The sequence below is a fragment of the Oncorhynchus gorbuscha genome, linkage group LG25 (genome assembly GCF_021184085.1).
Source record: "Oncorhynchus gorbuscha isolate QuinsamMale2020 ecotype Even-year linkage group LG25, OgorEven_v1.0, whole genome shotgun sequence".
NCBI lineage: Eukaryota > Metazoa > Chordata > Actinopteri > Salmoniformes > Salmonidae > Oncorhynchus > Oncorhynchus gorbuscha.
In genome coordinates this window covers 36244018-36264470 of record NC_060197.1, presented here as the reverse complement: position 1 = coordinate 36264470, position 20453 = coordinate 36244018, and the positions used below count along the sequence as shown (strand labels likewise).

The following is a 20453-nucleotide window of genomic DNA, read 5'->3' as shown; positions in this document are numbered from 1 at the left end:
GGTCACTTGCCCAAACACGTTTACCCACAGAAATGCCAATAATTGGCCATCTTTCACTTTAACAATGGTGAGGAACCAGAGAGATCAGGTTAATTAAGGCTACTGGAATTATTGCAGTTTGGTTGTTTCAGTAAAATAATTGCACACCTTTAACAACTACTTAGTTTACTTGCCCCTGCCAATAGGGAAACCCTTAATGCCACACATCCACACATGAAAAAAACACCAACACCGTTATCATAATAGTCATGTTAATTTAATAGTCCCACGGTTACTTCAAATCTTTTTTACTTTTATACATGTTACTACTTTCTCTGCCAACATAGATGTCTCCACGTCACTCGTTCTCGCCATTACAACGTTTACAGAGGTTTTATACAAAGTGTGAATGAGCCTTCAACCATTGTTTCATTCCCATTCACAGACATGTGCCTGGGAAACAAAATGATATGTACCAAACTGAGCATTGCAGGAACTGACATAAAACACGACTGACTACATAAAGTCCTACATTTCCCAATCCACCTGCAGGAGTCGTCGAAAGAATTACAAGGTCACCTCTCCCTCTCTCCCACCACCTCTCTCTCCCTCCCTCTCTCACCAAATGCATGTACCCCTACTCACAAAGTAGAATGGGTATGTAAGTCTTCATGTAGTCACACAGCTTTAAATGTGGCCAAACAATACCTCAAAGTGAAAAAATAGTGGTTTTGAATTATTTGAACAAAACAAGTTGATAGAAACGATTAAAAAAATAGAGAGCACATTAAATAAAGGAGGTATTAAGTGAACAGTTACGTTATACCTTTAAAAATGGTTTAATGGTTTTAAGTCGTGTACATTAACACATACATCCATTGCATACAGAAAGTATAAAGGTTGGCCTAACATTGTAGGTTAACACATACTGATAAATATTGTCAACGGTACCGCTTTATGAGCAGGTCCGTCATGAACCTAACACAAACCGACTGGACTGCTTGACTACAGGTTGTTTTGGCGACAGAGCAAATCTTTCAAATTGTACCTCGTTATGGCAAAAACAATAGGTTTGCTTTCCTTAGAGCTGCCAATGGTGCCAACGGTGTCCAAAACAAAGAAAATACAATGAAACCCAAAGTAGTTTTAACTGTTATATCTAACTTTCCATGTTTCCTTTTGACTAAAGGAAAAAAGAGAGTATGCCCTGTGCAGTGCAAATCTGACCTCTGGTGGCAGGTCCAATCATAACTTCATTTCTGACTTCTCAACTGTCTATAGGGGCCTTTTTCCATTCCTGTTCTTTCATCTGAATTGACATGAAAGAATAGGAGAGGAAGCTACACCAGACTATTGAGATGCACCCATGGTCTGAGGAGAGGACTCTTATTTTGTAGTACATTTAGACTCACCCACCCCATCAAGAGGGTTCCCAAATCATTCATATTGATTGGCAATGGATGAGTCTAAAATCGTTGTTCAGTGAAACTTTTTGAACAACTCATAGTGGCTCGTAATACTCAGGAGCACTCCCGAGAAGACTCAAGCTTGACACGTCTCCTTACAATGCCACATATAGAAAATAATGCTCTGGCAATCAAATAGACAACGTACAATGTTAAAAATTAAGAACAAAATGGAATGTAAAAATGATACTCAACTCAACTGAGCCAATATATATCAACTATTTAAAATGTACAACAATGCATTTTCCAAATGGTACAGCAATTAATAAAATACCAATAAGAACCTAGAGAGGAAAAGGGAATGTATTTTCGATAAGTACCACTAGAGGGCAGTAAACACTCATGCTCACACATATCCAGTCATAAACTTGAGATATTTTGAACGTTCTCTGTAAAGTTTTCTGCACCCTCAGAGGGGTAGGTTTAAACGGACACAACCGGTTTTCGTAGCAAATGGAAATAGAGACGGACTTCTTCTTTTGGACGTTAACGAGGCGACATCACAGAGCTAACCGTCTTTGGGGACACTTCATCTCAACTCCTCCACATTTATTGGATTGGTTAAACAGTGCAGATTCAGAGGAGATAATCCCCTAACAGTTTTTTTATTTTCTTGTCAGGACTAGAAAGAAAGAAACCCCGCTCAGACGATTATTTTAAGCCTGCTATGTTAGGTTATGTTTTCTGTAATGAGAGATTTGTTACTATGCTGCCAAAGGTCTAATACTTTAATCCTAGTATTCTCTTCCATTCAATACCCTATTAAGCATATTCCCTTTAATACCCATTTGTAGCGCTCATCCTACCACTTACAGCCGCTCTGGTAAACTTGGTACACCATTGAATTCAAATGGACCAATTAAGATTCAGTACATTCTTGTCAAACTCTCAGGGTCTAAACGACAGCTTCTGTCCAACACTGAATTGCATGTGCACTGTGGCCTCAAACCTCTCACTGAATTACATTTTGTGACAGCCCCATTAATGTAGCAGAAGACAATATACATTCCATCATACAAGTGACCCATGCAGCGGAGCCGACCCACAGCCCACCTGTTCAGAGGGTTTCTAATGTCGTACCTCAGTTAACGTCCCTAGAAACTAGAGCCAGAAAGTCTTATTTGTCTGTTTCTCTATTTGTTTTATGTCCCCTGTTGGTTCTTTTTTTGGCTCGTCTGTTCAGCGGTTCATTCATTTCTTCTCGTATGCTGTCTTTCAGGCTGTCTGTTTCTGTGGGTGTCACAATTGTACCGTCTGTGTTCATTTCTGTACTTCTCTTTTTTAAACATATTCATATGTCTATGACTCCCCCTCTCCATTCCTTTGTCTCTATGACTCTGTATGTTCATTGTTTTAGCTCTGCCCTCCAGTGTCTGACAAGTCTCTCTGTAGCTGTTTCCCCATTGACCCGTCTTTAGCTCAGTCTCTGGGTAGGCACTCCTCCTCGGTGATCCCCTGGGCCTTAAGCTCCTCCAGAACGTTGTCCAGGTGGCCTGGGTCGGGGTAGCCGTGTCCCGTCAGGTTGGAGCCGAACTCCGTCTTGTGGTGCACCTCATTCCAGATGACTGTGTCCGACTCGCCCGTGGTGCTGGATGTGCCCACTGAGAAGATGAGCCGCCGGTCCCACGCCACCAGCAGCAGCCTCAGTACCTGGGGGGGGGAGAAAGAGACGGAGTGAGAGAGAGAGAAAGAGGAAATTAGTTAGCCACATAGTCCTGTCATTTCATCCACAGCAAACCAGTACAACTGGGTAAACTAGTAATCAAGAAGTTAAACATTAAACAGGAAGTAGGCTGGTGTTTACCTTGCGTCCCTTCTCGCTGTCAGGGAGGTAGCAGTGTCGGGGGAATCCCCGGGCGGTGAAGGGCTTGCCTGGGTTCGGGTGCTCAGGGCCCTGGGAAAGGTGAAAGGTCACGATTAGAATGTCAACAAGTGACATGTACAGTAGTTCTTCCTAAGTACTAAAGAGGAAATTGAAAATGATGGCCAACATCATGATTTACAGAACATCAGATTTGGATAAGCAATAAGGCTGTTACCTGGATGCCTGGCGGGATGTTATAGATGATGCGGATGGTCTTGCAGTCGGGGTGGCCAGGCAGCGAATGGGGGATAACGTGATACTCCATCTTGCCAGGTGGCTGGTTGCCCGTCTTCACGCCGTAGATGGTCTTGCAGGTGGGGCACTGAAGGCTGCCATCCTTGTTGCCATTGTTGTACATGGCCACCAGACACTGTAGGTGGTACTGGTGCCCACACTGGGCCAGGCGACCCACCGACTCTGCCCGCTGGATGCCCCCAACACCGGGGCCTTTGTAGCCCGAGGGCCCAGGCAGGGCCTCCATGCAGATAGTGCAGTCCTCCTCTGGGGGACTGCGTACCTTCTGAAGATACCTCTTCACTACTTCCTCAGGGGTCTTGCCTGAGAGAAAGGGAAGAAGAGATATTTTCACATTTATTAAAACATTTCCTATGCTGGTGTCTGACTCTGTCTGTCTGTCTGTCTGTCTGTCTGTCTGTCTGTCTGTCTGTCTGTCTGTCTGTCTGTCTGTCTGTCTGTCTGTCTGTCTGTCTGTCTGTCTGTCTGTCTGTCTGTCTGTCTGTCTGTCTGTCTGTCTGTCTGTCTGTCTGTCTGTCTGTCTGTCTGTCTGTCTGTCTGTCTGTCTGTCTGTCTGTCTGTCTGTCTGTCTGTCTGTCTGTCTGTCTGTCTGTCTGTCTGTCTGTCTGTCTGTCTGTCTGTCTGTCTGTGTGTGTGTGTGTGTGTGTGTGTGTGTGTGTGTGTGTGTGTGTGTGTGTGTGTGTGTGTGTGTGTGTGTGTGTGTGTGTGTGTGTGTGTGTGTGTGTGTGTGTGTGTGTGTGTGTGTGTGTGTGTGTCTGTGCATGCTACACCTACCTTTGCGAGCCTGCTTCTTGGTGGTCTTGCGGCAGCAGTGGCCGAGGCCGGGAACGGGCTTGATGTCACTCTTGCTGACAGGAGGGGGGTGGAGCACCAGCTTGGGGGGTCGGGTCAGACAGACAGGAAGTCCTGCGGCGCTCATCAGGATCCCTGTAATACCTAAAGACAACCAGCAGAAGAGACCACTTCTCCATCACCATCTATTAACACTGTTTAGACACAATCTCAACCATCAGAAGCTACTCTCATTGACCATATGTGGGTCACATTAATTAAGAAATTAAGCCTGATTCTCTGTAACACTGTCTATCATTGTTAGATAAAGTGGCCTTTGATAGGCCTAGAAACTAAGAGCGAAAATTAATTTGGACACTGGCATTTCCTTAATAGCTCAACTAAGAAACTAGGCTTGTTGTTTGTATTGTTTTGATAGTGTCTTAATGGCTGTTCCTACCTGCCAATGCAGGGTGAACAGGGCTGGATCCATTGAGGTTCTTCACAGGAACCGTTGGGACTCTGAAATACAAAACACACACTAGGGTTCAAACACCACTTCGTAACACACATACACCCATAGCAGACACAAACACACACCACACACAATCACACACACTCAGATTAGGATTAGGCACACTAATTGCTGTGTCATAGGTAAACTGCAGGTGAGAAACGCACAGGTGACCATAGTGTCTGCTGTTTGCTGTGTCACGGGTCACATCTTGTTAGCAAGTCAAAGAGCTTTTACCAAGTCACGTTTTAGACACAATGGCTAAGTGGCTCATGGACTAGAATAGCACCATGTTGACATGTCGCTGCGCCAACCAGGACTCCCCTAGTTGTCTAAACCCTGGCTGAAAACAACCCTCACCTGAGCCAGCACTGCTTTATTGTTCAGTACATAGAAGGTTGTGAAATAGAACCCTTTGGAGTCAGCAGAGTTGCCCCATTGGTCAATTTCATCTAAATTCCAATCACCTCAGAAATGGAATATCACTCCTGTAGAAAAATTCCATGCCCAATATAACTGACAGGAATTGAAACAGAATTCAATAGCCAGGATTGCCCATCATTCCCTACGGTCTTCTCTGTGGGACAACTGAAAGACTGCTGTGCTGTATCATTCTCATGATGAGACTCCACATTATTCGCAGTATAATCCAATCAGAAACCGTACTCACTTTGCGTTGAATTTGATTATGGTCATCTTGACATTGATTGTGGGGTTTGTTTCTCAGCTGAATCTGCAAAACCCCTCAGCTACGAATAAATGTTTTATCCCAAAGACGCTATCTGCTTAACGCTTCTCCAAGCTTTAATCTTTCTCAATCTTCCTTCTCCTTTCCAAATCTAAAGAATAAATCCTTGTTAACCTCAGACACGCCATATATCCCTGCTCCAGTCTCCCTCTACTCTCTAGATCAGTCAGTAGGTGTATGATTGTCCCATCTTATTCCCTTGGCTCTTATAGGGATAATCCACCTGTTTCCATCTGTTGATGTCACCACACCGAGATTACTCGTGCAAGGGCCCCATACGGCAGACATACTGTAGTAGTGACATTATCTGGGGCCACTAACCCTCTAGGCAATGCTGTGGGATTTCACTGAGGGATAGTACATGACGTGAAGCAGGGGCTGGGATTGGTCTCGGTGATTAATAAGGATCCACCCCTTTTTTTGTTGTTGCCAAAAATGACATACCCAAATCTAACTGCCTGTAGCTCAGGACCTGAAGCGAGGATATGCCTTTTCTTGATACCATTTGAAAGGGAACACTTTGAAGTTTGTGGTAATGTGAAATAAATGTAGGAGAATATAACACATTAAATCTGGTAAAAGATCATCCAAAGAAAAAAAACATGCGTTTTTTTGTACCATCATCTTTGAAATGCAAGAGAAAGGACATAACAAATTATTCTAGCCCAGGCGCAATTTAGACCTTGGCCACTAGATGTCAGCAGTGTATGTGCAAACTTTTAGACTGATCCAATTAACTATTGCATATCAAATCAAACTTTATTTGCCACATGCGCCGAATACAACAAGTGTTGACTTTACAGTGAAATGCTTACTTACAAGCCCTTAACCAACAGTGTAGACTTTACAGTGAAATGCTTACTTACAAGCCCTTAACCAACAGTGTAGACTTTACAGTGAAATGCTTACTTACAAGCTCTTAACCAACAGTGCAGGCCAAGAAGAAAATATTTACCAAGTAGGCTAAAATAAAAAGTAATAATAAAAAGTAACACTATAAGAATAACAACAATGAGGCTATATACAGGGGGCACCGGTACCGAGCCAGTGTGCAGTGGTACAGGTTAGTTGAGGTCATCTGTACATGTAGGCGGGGGCGCAGTGACTATGCATAGGTAACAAACAGCGAGTAGCAGTCAATGTAAATAGTCCGGTGGCGATTTTTATGAATTGTTCAGCAGTCTAATAGCTTGGGGGTAGAAGCTGTTGAGGAGCATTTTGGTCCTAGACTTGGCTCGCCGGTACCGCTTGTGTGCATTTTGGTCCGCTCCTTTTTCAACAGACGAACGTCGTTACAGAATCACCCACCACACCCGGACCAAGCAGCGTGGTGACAGGCAGCGACAGCAGAAGCAGCGAAAGGAGGAACGGACATGGGAGGATGAATTGTTCGGAGAAGGACCCTGGGATCAGCCTGGAGAATATTGCCGCCCCAAAGAAGAACTGGATGCGGTGAGAGCTGAGAGGCGCTGGTATGAGGAGAAGCAACAGCGGCAGCAGGAGCAACAATATCGGGACTACACTACTTGGGAGGAAATAGACAGGTGGGCGGTCGACCCAGAGAGAGTGTCGGAGCCCGCCTGGGATTCGCTGGAGCAGTGCGAAGAGGGTTATAGGAGAATGGAGTTGGAGAGACAAGCACGGCGGTGCAGAAGGAAGCCCAAGAGTCAGCCCCAAAAATTTATTGGGGGGGACTCAGGGAGAGTGTCGCAGAGTCAGGAGTCAGACCTGAGCCAACTCTCCCTGTTTATCGTGAGGAGCCAAGGAGGAGACCAGAACCAGAGCCGGTGTTTGAGGTGAGCGAAGCAGAGACTGTGAAGGAGTTAATGGGGAAAGTGGAGGAGAGAGTAATGAGGGAGTTGCTAGTTTGGTGCTTTAGGTACGATATTCGTCCGATGGAGCGTGTCAGGGATTTGATGGCACCTGGGTCAGCGCTCCATACTCATCCTGAGGTGCGTGTTAGTCGGCTGGTGAAAAATGTGCCAGCCTCACGCACTAGGCCTCCTGTGTACCTACCTAGCCTTGCACGTCCTGTGCCAGCCCTGCTCTCAGGCTCTCCAGTACACCTTCACGGTCCGGTCCATCCTGTACCACCTTCACACACCAGTCCTCCGGTGGCAGCTCCCCGCACCAGGCTTCCTGTGCGTGTCCTCGGTCCAGTACCACCAGTTCCAGCACCACGCACCAGGCCTTCAGTGCACCTCGCCTGTTCAGCGCAGCCAGAGCCTTTCTCCTCTCCAGTGCTGTCGGAGTCTCCCACCTGTTTAGCGCAGCCAGAGCCTTCCTTCTCTCTAGCACTGTCGGAGCCTCCCGCCTGTTCAGCGCAGCCAGCGCTTTCCTCCTCTCCTGCGCTGCCGGAGTCTCCCGCCTGTTTAGTGCAGCCAGAGCTTTCCTCCTCTCCTGCGCTGCCGGAGTCTCCCGCATGTTCAGCGCTGCCAGAGCTGCCAGCCTGCATGGAGCAGCCTGAGCTGCCAGCCTGCATGGAGCAGCCTGAGCTGTCAGCCTGCATGGAGCAGCCAGAGCTGCCAGCCTGCATGGAGCAGCCAGAGCTGCCAGTCTGCATGGAGCAGCCAGAGCTGCCAGCCTGCATGGAGCAGCCAGAGCTGCCAGCCTGCATGGATCAGCCTGAGCTGCCAGCCTGCATGGAGCAGCCAGAGCTGCCAGCCTGCATGGAGCAGCCAGAGCTGCCAGCCTGCATGGAGCAGCCAGGGCTGTCAGTCTGCATGGAACAGCCAGATCTGCCAGTCAGCCAGACTCTTCCAGATCTGCCAGTCAGCCAGACTCTTCCAGATCTGCCAGTCAGCCATGATCTTCCAGATCTGCCAGTCAGCCAGACTCTTCCAGATCTGCCAGTCAGCCAGACTCTTCCAGATCTGCCAGTCAGCCAGACTCTTCCAGATCTGCCAGTCAACCAGACTCTTCCAGATCTGCCAGTCAACCAGACTCTTCCAGATCTGCCAGTCAACCAGACTCTTCCAGATCCGCCAGCCAGCCTGGATCTGCCGGAGCCAACTACCTGCCTGAGCTTCCTCTCAGTGCTGGGCTTCCTCTCAGTACTGGGCTTCCTCTCAGTACTGAGCTTCCCCTCAGTGCCAAGCTTCCCCTCAGTCCCGAGCTTCCCCTCAGTCCCAAGCTTCCACCTCAGTCCCGAGCTGCCCCTCAGTCCAGTGGGGTCCTTGGTGAGGGTTATTAGGCCTAGGTCGGTGGCGAGGGTCGCCAATCAAAGGACGCGTTACAGGGGGACTAAGACTTGGTTGGAGTGGGGTCCACGTCCCGAGCCGGAGCCGCCACCGTGGACAGACGTCCAACCCGGACCCTCCCCTATGGGTTTAGGTGTGCGGCCGGGAGTCCGCACCTTGGGGGGGTTCTGTCACGCCTTGGCCTTAGTATTTTGTGTTTCGTTATTTATTTGGTCAGGCCAGGGTGTGACATGGGTTTATTTTTGTTGTGTTTTCGTATTGGGGTTTTAGTAGGCATTGGGATTGCGGCTGAGTAGGGGTGTCTAGCATAGGCTTGGCTGCCTGAGGCGGTTCTCAATCAGAGTCAGGTGATTCTCATTGTCTCTGATTGGGAACCATATTTAGGTAGCCTAGGTTTCACTGTGTGTTTTGTGGGTGATTGTTCCTGTCTCTGTGTTTGTTGTCACAAGATAGGCTGTATAGGTTTTCACGTTTCGTTTGTTGTTTTGTTATTTAGTTATTTCATGTATCGTTACATTTTTATTAAAGAACATGAGTAACTACCACGCCGCATTTTGGTCCGCTCCTTTTTCAACAGACGAACGTCGTTACAGCTTGCAGTGCGGTAGCAGAGAAAGCAGTCTATAACTTGGGTGAAGGGAGTCTCTGATAATTTTATGGGCTTTCCTCTGACACCGCCTATTATATAGGTCCTGGATGGCAGGAAGCTTGGCCCCAGTGACGTACTGGGCTGTTCGCACTACCCTCTGTAGCGCCTTACGGTCAGATGCCAAGTAGTTGACATACCAGGCGGTGATGCAACTGTTCAGGATGCTCTTAATGGTGCAGCTGTAGAACCTTTTGAGGATCTGAGGACCCATGCCAAATCTTTTCAGTCTCCTGAGGGGGAATAGACTTTGTCGTGCCCTCTTCACGACTGGCTTGGTGTGTTTGGACCATGTTAGTTTGTTGGTGATGTGGACACCAAGGAACTTGAAACTCTTGACCTGCTCCACTACAGCCCCGTCAATGTTAATGTGGACCTGTTCGGCACGCCTTTCCTGTAGTCCAAGATCAGCTCCTTTGTCTTGCTCACATTGAGGGAGAGGTTATTGTCCTGGCACCACAATGCCAGTTCTCTGACCTCCTCCCTATAGGCCGTCTCATCGTTGTCGGTGATCAGGCCTACCACTGTTGTGTCGTCAGCAAATTTAATGATGGTGTTGGAGTCGTGTTTGGCCATGCAGTCATGGGTGAACAGGGAATACAGGAGGGAACTAAGTACACACCCCTGAGGGGCCCCAGACATTTGTTTGATAGAAATTACATGACAAGAATAGTCACACACAGCCTGGACATAGGAAACATATACACCCACAAGATCTAAAATCATGTGTTGTGGGTCAGATCCTAAAACAACTGTCTGGTTCACAGATACCTGGAAATACACACACAATTGCCAGGAACACTGTGCCTGGACCACTGACATGCACACACATGACAGGGGAGAAAGGAGTTGACCCTGTAACATCATGGGTTAAACTCTTGACATGTTTGACCATGCCCCAACCACTCATTTTGTCACGCCTGCCCCCTGCTCCCCCTCTCTGGCACTCGAAGGCGCCAAGCGGCCCATCCTTATGCACACCTATCACCATCGTTATGCGCATCATCGGTTCATTGGAATCACCTGAAATCCGTCACTTATTGATTGCTTCCCCCATATCTGTCTATTCCTCAGTTTCATCCCGGTGTCAGCATTAATGTAGTTTTGTCTGTCCAGACGCTATCCTTGTTTTGTTTCATGTCGTTTATTTATTAAATATTCACTCCCTATACATGCTTCTCGTATCCCAGCATTTGTCATCACAGAATGCTGACACCACAATACTGGAAGCATAAGGGAGTTTTTTGTTTCTTGTTTTTTTGTTGGTGACTTCGGGTCCGGGTGCCGCTGCTGAAAGAACCGGGGATGCCTTAGCTGACTTGAGAGGTTTTCTTGCCTCAATTGGCTCGGCAGGCTCCCATCCCAAGTCATACCTCAGCCGGCTCCTTGGGCTCCCAAGTCTCAGCTGGCTTGTCGGGCTCCCACGCCTCAGCCGGCTCGTCGGGCTCCCACGCCTCAGCCGGCTCGTCTGGCTTCCACGCCTCAGCCGGCTCGTCTGGCTTCCACGCCTCAGCCAGCTCCCATGCCTCAGACGGCCCGCCAGGCTCACCCGGGAGGGGAGGGGGGGGGGTACTGTCACGCCTACTCCCGCTCCACCTGCGCCAGGCAGCCCATCATTACGCACACCTGTCACCATCGTTACGTGCATCAGCGCTTCATTGGGATCAATCACTTATTGATTGCCTCCCCTATATCTGTTTCATACCCATGTCAGCATTAATGTTGTGTTGTTCCCCCTGTCCAGACGCTGTCCTTGTTTTGTTTCATGTCGGTTATTTATGAAATATTCACTCCCTGTACTTGCTTGTCTTCTCTCAGCGTCTGTCCTCACACACTTCACTTGCCAAACAACTGTGAGTTTACAACTATGCTATGAAGTGTTGAATGCATTAATCAATGAAACGTATTAGGCCTAGTCCTGACTTAAGCCTAGCCCTGGATTAAGCCTAGTCCTGGAAGCACCTTGAATTTGTCCCTCAAATCAAACGTTATTAGTCACACACACGTGTTTAGCAGATGCTATTGCGGGTGTAGCGAGTGTTTCTAGCTCCAACAGTGCAGTAATATCTAACAAGTAATATCTAACAATTTCACAACAATATACACAATATACACAAATCTAAAGTAAAGGAACGGAATTAAGAATATATAAATATTTCGAAGAGCAATATCGGAGCGGCATAGACTAAAATGCAGTAGAATAGAATAGAATAGAAGACAGAATATAAATATGTAAACATTATTAAAGTGACTAGTGTTCCATTATTAAGTGGTCAGTGATTTCAAGTCTATGTATATAGGGCAGCAGCCTCTAATGTGCTAGTGATGGCTATTTAACAGTCTGATGCCTTAAGATAGAAGCTGTTTTTCAGTCTCTCGGTCCCAGCTTTGATGTACCTGTACTGACCTCGCCTTCTAGGTGATAGCAGGGTGAACAGGCAGTGGTTCGGTTGGTTGTTGTCCTTGATTATCTGTTTGGCCTTCCTGTGACATCGGGTGCTGTAGGTGTCCTGGAGGGCAGGTGCAATTGCCGTACCAGGCGGTGATACAGCCCGACAGGATGCTCTCAATTTTGCATCTGTAAAAGTTTGTGAGGGTTTTAGGTGCCAAGCCAAATTCCTTCAGCATCCTGAAGTTGAAGAGGCTCTGTTGCGCCTTCTTCACCACAGTGTCTGCGTGGGTGGACCATTTCAGTTTGTCAGTGATGTGTATGCCGAGGAACTTGAAGCATTCCATCTTCTCCACTGCGGTCCCGTCAATGTGGATAGGAGAGTGCTCCCTCTGCTGTTTCCTGAAGTCCACAATCAGCTCCTTTGTTTTATTGATGTTGAGTGAGTGGTTATTTTCCTGGCACCACACTCCCAGGGCCCTCACCTCCTCCCTGTAGGCTGTCTCGTCATTGTTGGTTTATTATTTTGGAAATCACATTTTCCCCCCACAAAATAGGCCTGAAACTGTCTGAAACTGCCCTCTCATAAAACTATATGTCACTTCACAAAAAAATATAATTGAAAATCAATTCATAAGCAAGTTATCAGTGATTCTTGTCAAACAAACTAGACTTCCACAAATAGCCAACCCTCCACAAACCCACAAATCCATCTCTCAGCCACTGACACCAGACTTCAGCTACTGTCTGTCTGGTATAGTTCAAGTATAGTTTGGGGCTCCCGAGTGGCGCAGGGGTCTAAGACACTGCATCTCAGTGCTAGAGGCGTCACTATAGACCCTGGTTTCGATTCCAGGCTGTATCACAACCGGTCGTGATTGGGAGTCCCATAGGGTGGCGCACAATTGGCCCAGCGTCGTCCGGGTTAGGGTAGGCCGTCATTGTTGTTCTTAAAAAGAAGTCTTAGCTCTTCCCAGTGAGTTGGTCACTCAGCAAAAGTGCCCTCTAGTGCTAAGAGGAGATCATTGCTACACTCTCCCTCTTCTCACAATAACACATTCCTCCAAACAGCGCCAGTAACTATGTCAATATTGATACTCGCCCTGTGGGCCTATCCTCAGGTGACAACTCATCTATTTGCATGTATGTATTCCCTAAGTATCTGTTAGCTCAGTTTAAAAAACGACCTGGGTTGTCCTTTGCCAGGATCCCATACCCCACAGTATCTTGCACTCAATCCCAAATCACTGGCACATGCAAAAGTGATATGGAAGAAGGTGGAGCTTAAACCTGTCTCTCCTATCCTTTCCCATTTACACATGCGTGGGTACTGGGTAGTGGCTCATTATAGCATTTACCAGTGTGACATGGCCCCAAGTCCCTACCCCTAGACACTTCTCAATGGCCCCTTGTCAATCTGAAAAGATGCCATTGGTGAAAGCAATATGGTAGTTGTCTAAACCAAGCCCCTCAGGAACCGGGAACACATCTCAAACTGAGACGCTGCTTTGTGTCTCTAAGACTGGAGACGTATGCCTCTGACAACCCCCCTCCCCTTCCCAGTCCCTCCTCAACCAAATGTCCCCTATCAACAAGTCTCATGTCTCCATATTACCCCCATTGCCACCCCCCCATCAATGTCACATTCACTCTCAGGGCCAACTCCCCAACCATCCCCAACCAATACCACAGGACAGTCACGCAGCTTCGGTTTCTCAGGGTAACACTTGGGCCAGTCGCTACAACGTTGGGATCTCCCCATACCCCCTGCCCTGAGAACCCCCTGCCTCTGCCCATGTCCCAACATTGTTTTGTAAATGGGAACCAGGCCTCGGCTGTGCCCACAATGGTTGCCGCGGTGACCGCACCCTGACATACACACACACTAACTCACACTAACAGGGGTAGAGGGGCCTGTAAGAATGAGAATAGGCCTGGGAACTGTGTGTGTTAGATGTCAGTATCTCCCCACTCCCTCCTCCACCCTCCTGTCCCTCACATTCTAACTGGGTGAATCAAATCTGAGTGACACTTGTGAAAATGCTGCATTCTTTATATGAATACGTTGTCTGGGCGTTGCTTTCACATGGAAATGAACAAGCTAACAGAATTTGTCATAAGGATTAAAGGCTTATGAATTCTAATGAGCTGTTTATGTCAGATATGGGCAGTGATTATGGAGGCATGTCTACGCTAGTGGAAACGCTTCGGATCACAATGTATAAATTCCTTGCCCATCTTCATTTTTCCTGCCTCGTGTGGTTTATCTGCCATAGACAAGTCCATACGTTGGGTTAGTCGACCGTGTATCATGATGGGATTACCCATTGCATAGGGTACATAACACTACTGAATCTCATTCTCAACACTGAAAGGCCCTTGTCTTCAGAAAGAAAACTTGGCAAAACTCTTTGGGACGACTTCCCAGAGATGGGTTAAGCCTAGTTCTGTAGTAAAATGCATGTTCAATAGAGATTCTCTGAAGAGCCATTCAATATGTAACAACAACACAAGCAGTGTTCCCATGTCTATTGATTTTAATGATAATATACTGATTCTATGACTTTGAGTATAGACTCTCAACAACAGCAACAACAAAAAAATTGCTAGTGGTAGTCTTGAGTATTTCTCCTTCTATAGCTTGACCAATTTCATCTTTTTAAATGGTGAGCCAACTTGTTTTCAGCACTTTTATTTACATGACGGATCAAAACTCATGTTATTATGGCTCTCTCTTGTCCCTCTGCATACAGTGAGCAATATGTTTGGAACATTGAATTGCAATAAAATCGCAGTATCAAATCGAAGTGCATATAGAATGGTGATAAATCGTGACACAAATTGTATCGTTTACCTACTGTAAGTATCGTGATAATATTGTATAGTGAGGTCCCTGCCCGAACAGGTGTAGTATTGGGATAGTACCTGGATAATTGATCCTATAAAAGGATAAGGTGTAATATTAAGTGAACTGTAGTGACATAGCAACAGCTGGAGCAGTGACTCACCCGGAGGCTATAAGGGCTCTGGACTGGGCCATGGCGATGCGCTGCAGGGCGGGTCGGCTCAGCCCAGCCAGGCTGGCACGGGGAGGTAGGGGGGCGGCACAGGCCGCCGCCGCTGAAGACACCGGCCCCAGGACGCGGGCAGAGGGCGAGGGGGTGCAGGAGGAAGCTGATGTGGAGATGAGAGGAGGAGGGGGCACGGGCATCGACAGAGGGGCAGAGGAAGCCATGGATGCCATGGAGAAGGAAGAGGAGGGGGAAGAGTAGCACTGTTGGAAGTGATGGAGGAGGGCGGAGGAGGCGGAGGAGGCGGAAGGGGGGGTAGAGGCGGGGGAGGGGGACGGGTGGAGGAGAGGGACAGGGCAGCGGTGGCCGAACCCAGGAGGGAGAGTGAATGGGCAAAGCCACCGCCGCCTCCGACCCCAAAGCTACCGCTAACTCCGCCCACAGACGTTCTGTGGGGAGGAAGGGACCTGCCCATGGAGGAGGGGGGACGTGGGAGGGTGAGCGAGTAGGACCCCCCCATGGCCGAGTAACCCCCACCCAGTTTGGGGCTGGGAGGCTTGTTCTGGGGTGGCCTCCTGCCCAGGGTGTGGGCTGTTGCCATGGCGCCCGCCTTGACGCTTAGGAGCAGCATGCATTGCTGACAGGCGCAGGGCTGGCCCAGGGAGGTGATTGCGGAGGCTGGCAGGGCACCGCTGGGGTAGGCGCTACCGTTCCCATTCCCCATCCCGCTCAACCCCACCCCCATGCCTACTCCGGAAACCCCCAACAGTCCCCCGGGGCCGGGCCCCCAGGCGTGGTGTGACTTGGGAAGGGGACCCGAAACAAGTGGGTAAGCCAGGTCAGAGCGGCGCTGGATGCGGCGGCAGCGTTGCGTCTGCCCGTTGATCTGGGTCATACTCTGGAAGTGGATGAGGTAGCAGAATCCCAGTGGCGCCAGGTCCAGCCAGGGCTGCTGGCGGTCGCGTGCCGCCTGGATGGCGATGCCCACCTCTGTGTCGTAGGCTGTCCACGAGCCTGTGTCGTTCTCCCACTCCCACAGCCAGCCCTGACCCGGAGCCGACGTGGGGTCGTAGAAGCTGCGGCGAACCGGTCTGAGGGTACCTGGGGTAACGGTAGAAAGACGAGGGTCACGCCACAGAACTACAGAGAGGGGAACAAGAAGGACCTGTTCCAGAAGACCTGTCAACTAACCACACACTGTCACACACCCATTGTTCACAACACTGACAACATGTATTATTACACTAAGACACTGCATTAATAGACAAACATTGACACAAATCACTAGTATGTTTCTAGCCATATCTCTAGAACATGATTGTGTTTCTACTTTTATGTGATTTGATATGACCAGTTCAAGTAAAAAGAAAAGAAAAGGAAAAACATGAATACATTTTTAAAATAAGGCTTTGTTGTTGACTGAGACCAACAGAGCTACATGAGCTAAATGTTCTGTAGGCCCTGCTGTAATATTTGTTGTAGTCAAGCAGATTACACAACCAGCAAATTTGATATATAGGTGTGTGCTCGCTAAGAATATGGGCAAACAGGCTAACAGCTTTCCCTTGGTAACCGCACGCCATGTTCTGGATTGTGATTGGTCGCTGGCCTTGGTCGGTTCTCTGAGCTGGTCATGTTTGCTTTCCCAGGGAGTCCAGAGACTGAACTCAGAGAATGTTCAATAAAGCTCTGTCCATACTGTTCACCTATTACCTGGGATTTAAATCACTTATAATCCTGCAAAAATATTAAATTGAGAATGACTAGCAGACAATGAATGACGGTTGATTGTTTTAACGAAAACTACATTTTGGGAGAATAAATTGTGGAAAAGGGCTCTTTTATTTATTTTTATTTCACCTTTATTTAACCAGATAGGCCAGTTGAGAACAAGACAACTGCGACAATAGAAAACTAAAGCTTCAACTAAGAAGATACAAACCATTATATAATTAATTTATCAATACAGTATGTTGTTCAAAACATTAGGGTTTGAATGTAAAGTATACTTGAAAAACATACATACTTAGTATAGTCTATTACAATTTAGAGACAATACTAGACACACAACAATGCCTGGAATGCAACAGAGTAATTATTTAATTGAATCTGAACTCAACCCAACTACCCCCTTCTCTCAATGACCTCAGACTTCTGCAATTCATCTCTCTCTCTAGTTTTGGGACAAGGGAAGCCTACCCCCTCTCTCCCCGCAGCTATCCCGGCCTGGGAAGCAGGCAGACTGCACAAAAGCTTTTGTCAGCCAAAGTTGAGAGGAGGGCGGTGGTCTTGGCCAGAGTGACAATTCTTCCCTTTGTGTTATCCTATACTTTCTTCACTTCAATGTGTGAAGACTTCTCTCTTTGCCAGCACCTAAAGTCTGGAGAGCTTGAGACCATCAGTACCATTCTACAGAAGAGCATTAACATCCTTAATAAGATACCTATCAGGGAAAGTGTGGGGATGAAGGAAGGTTCAGATAGCATTTCACCTTCACCCTCTCTATTCAGATAGCCAGTCATAGGTGAGAGTATAGTATATACAGGAGTTTTATAGAGATTTAATTTGGAAATGTGCTGCTCATGAGAAAGCATGTGAGCCTTGCAGTTGCACTGTGAACCCAATCCAGGATTGCATGGTATGGGTATGTGTCATGATGACTGTGTGATAAAATAGTATGTACCCTCTGCTTCCAACAAAAAAATGACTACTGATCAATGTGGTATAACTCCACACAAACAAGCGGGCAAGCTAAAATCGACCCCAATTTCCCCTCGGCCTTCTCATCTTTAATCATGATCATGTTTTGCATACTCATAATGAGAGGCCTGAACAGCTCATCCATAACTTTGGCCTACATACACTGTAGATGTCCACAAACACACTGCAACCAGTGACTAACCGCTGAGTATTGGCACAGAAGCTGAAAACCCCTCCAGTAGCACTGTATGTATTCAATGTACATAGCAGATTCCAGGGGTCTGTATGCATCAAGTGTCTCAGAATATGAGCTCTGATTTAGGATCAGTTTTTCCTTTTAGATTACAATGAATGAGATTGCATGGACCTAATGATAAGTGGACTCCCAAACTTTTGAAGCATGCAGTTTTCCAGGCCCAATTCAGTAGCTTTCCATATATTTCCATATATTTATTTCCAGATACCAGCATGCTCCAGTTTACTGCATGATGTAAAGGCGTATTCCAAGTCGTTGCATTTATCAAGAGTGGACTGCACTTGCAAGATGTGGAGAGAAGGAGCATAAAATGAGCTTGTAGCAACATGGAAGTGATGCAGGCTACTCGGTGTTGAGGTTTAAGATATTACTAGCACAATTTGGCTACCTCTCTATTTTATGTTAGATGTTTTATTTAACTATCTTTATGCTAGGTTTCTCTTTAGCCCCTAACCATGTTATCCAGATCTAAAATGTAAATATGATAACAGTGATGATGCTGAGAGAATCTTGTGAAATAAGGTTTTGTAAAATTCAAAACACATGATCTAGATAAAAAGAAAAAGAAAAACGGTTTGGGATAATGGAGGCAACTGCAGTTAACAAACAAGGCCTTGAAAAATCTCAGTGAACAACAACAGTCTGCAACCGTGCATGCACACATAGGCTATAGCCTAGTCTGCATAAGATGTCGCATCAAACAATAACATAAAGGCTGTCATTTAAAACATGAAACCAAATGTAGGTTATATGAGTTAAATTAGAAGTGCAGGCTATTGTATTGCTGTGTCGTATGCTACATCATCGGTTTCACTGCAGTAATAACACTGTAATAGCTTAGGGCCAATTCAAAAATCCCTCTATACAAATAGGGGCTATGTCACGGTTGTCAATCACATTCGTCTTACCAGTATCTTGTCGGAACTGGTGCATGGAATGCAAGTCGACGATGTAGGGCGAGAGGCGAGTGTCCACCTGGCCTAAGACAACACTACCACCCCGTGGGTCGTTGCGGATGACTGCCTCGATGTGGTGAGAGACCGCTGGGCTGTAAGGCCGCCAGCGCCCGTGCTCGTTCAGCCATTCCCATACCACCACGGCCGACGCTAGTAACATCCTACTCCTGCAAAAGAAAATAGCACAAATTACGCATCTAGGTGGTTTTCTTTTTTAGAAATGTCCTATTTTACACACATCTCTGTGCGCAGCTGCATCCATCTTGAGACATTTACCAGCTAGGATAGGCTATCGAAATATGTTTATATTAACTATAATATTGCAGCTCTGTCATAGGTAGGCTACCTATTGTCTGTGCAGCCTACCTTCCATGTTGATATCCCGTACAGGTAGCATACAACAATATTTCGTTCCTTTGTTCAAGCGAATCAATACATAATTAGAATCGTTTTTCATATAGCAGGGCAAAAAAACAAGCAGGTTCCTTGCATTTTGGTCCGTATGCAGAAAAATGACGTATAGGTTAGGCTACTGAAATCATTTATATGGCACAATCCAATTTGGGTGTGTGAAGATGCTATGTGCTATGGTGGTGGTGCACTGAGTTTGGATACATCAAACATGAATAAAGTGGGTTACTGTAACAAGTGCCAGATATAGTTACATTATGCATTATTTTAATAGATACAATGTAACAGATTTGCAGCGAGCGCCCACTACTCACTGAAAAGACCAACAACTGTCAGGAGTTACACAGCTTTATCCCACTGTATTCCCTTAACATGTTAGGCGTATTGGTTTATTTGTAGGTAGGCTATAGCCTAAAGTAAATCAATATAGACATATTTACCAATGCCGGGTAGCCTACTTTTAGTTCGCCTTCTGCTACCTCCAATCAAAGCCAATCCAGTGTGGGCTATGGTATTTTCGGTTTTACGGTTTAGCGATTATCCATCTCGTTCTGTTAGAAAATATAGCCTAGTATTGCAAATCCAAGACGCTTGTGGCGATAAAAATCACGGATTCACGTTATATAATTACCCTGACGTTCAATGCAATAGCTTTGTTTAGACTATTTGTTTGAATCTATGAAAGCGCATTTGGGTCTGCATAGCCAGGTCGTGCAATTGGTCCATGATGTGTCTTGGTTTTATGAGTGGGTTGCATTTATATGAGAGGACCACTGAAAATTATTCCGTGGGTGCTCCCGGCAAAAATAATATTTGACTAAATGTTGGCGTGAATGCTTGGACCAGTGTTTCACCCCACACAGTTTATAGGTAAAGTAACCAATCAAATTCCAGAAGCAATGCCCAATACTCCGCCCATTGCTGAGCGGACAAGGAAGCGTAATGTGCAAGCAGCATCCATAGTCACAGCCCTATAATAAAACATAATAAATAAAGGACATGATTAAATGTGTTATTATGAGTTAGTATGAGTTTAACTCCAAATTATCAGCTTGTGTTGCAATGAATTTCTTGGGTGGACAATCGGTAAAAACATGGAGATGCCGGGGATTGAACCCGGGGCCTCATACATGCGAAGCATGCGCTCTACCACTGAGCTACATCCCCATTGGCTACTAACAGAGGTGCAAAAAGGGTTATAAAGTTAGTACATCTCATAAAATAATAACTTGTACACATTTTTCACTAAAATTATATTTATGACTTTAAAAAGTTTAAGTATTATAG

At 46.6% G+C, this 20453-nt stretch overlaps 1 protein-coding gene and 1 non-coding gene across 2 annotated transcripts; both read right to left on the bottom strand.

Moving 5' to 3' along the window:
- Window positions 1-237: 237 nt before the first annotated feature.
- LOC124014434 (E3 ubiquitin-protein ligase DTX4-like) lies at window positions 238-19995 on the bottom strand. Its single transcript, XM_046329392.1, has 9 exons — window positions 19122-19995; window positions 18708-18922; window positions 15120-15944; window positions 14841-15063; window positions 4796-4857; window positions 4339-4500; window positions 3485-3867; window positions 3250-3339; window positions 238-3095 (listed from the first exon to the last, which is right to left on the bottom strand). Exons 2-9 carry the CDS (start codon window positions 18913-18915, stop codon window positions 2865-2867), a joined length of 2184 nt encoding a protein of 727 aa, XP_046185348.1. The 5' UTR covers window positions 18916-18922; window positions 19122-19995; the 3' UTR covers window positions 238-2864.
- Window positions 19996-20261: 266 nt separating this feature from the next.
- On the bottom strand, window positions 20262-20333 carry trnaa-cgc. Its single transcript has one exon. It is a non-coding gene; the product is annotated as a tRNA-Ala (tRNA).
- Window positions 20334-20453: the final 120 nt, after the last annotated feature.

Excerpts from the sequence above, each read along its gene's own strand:
- LOC124014434 (XM_046329392.1), bottom strand. The coding sequence starts at position 18,915 with ATGTTACTAGCGTCGGCCGTGGTGGTATGGGAATGGCTGAACGAGCAC. Across the intron at positions 4,501-4,795 it reads TGTTCACCCTGCATTGGCAG|GTATTACAGGGATCCTGATG; the intron begins GTAGGAACAGCC and ends GGTTGTCTTTAG. Across the intron at positions 3,096-3,249 it reads ACAGCGAGAAGGGACGCAAG|GTACTGAGGCTGCTGCTGGT; the intron begins GTAAACACCAGC and ends TCCCCCCCCCAG.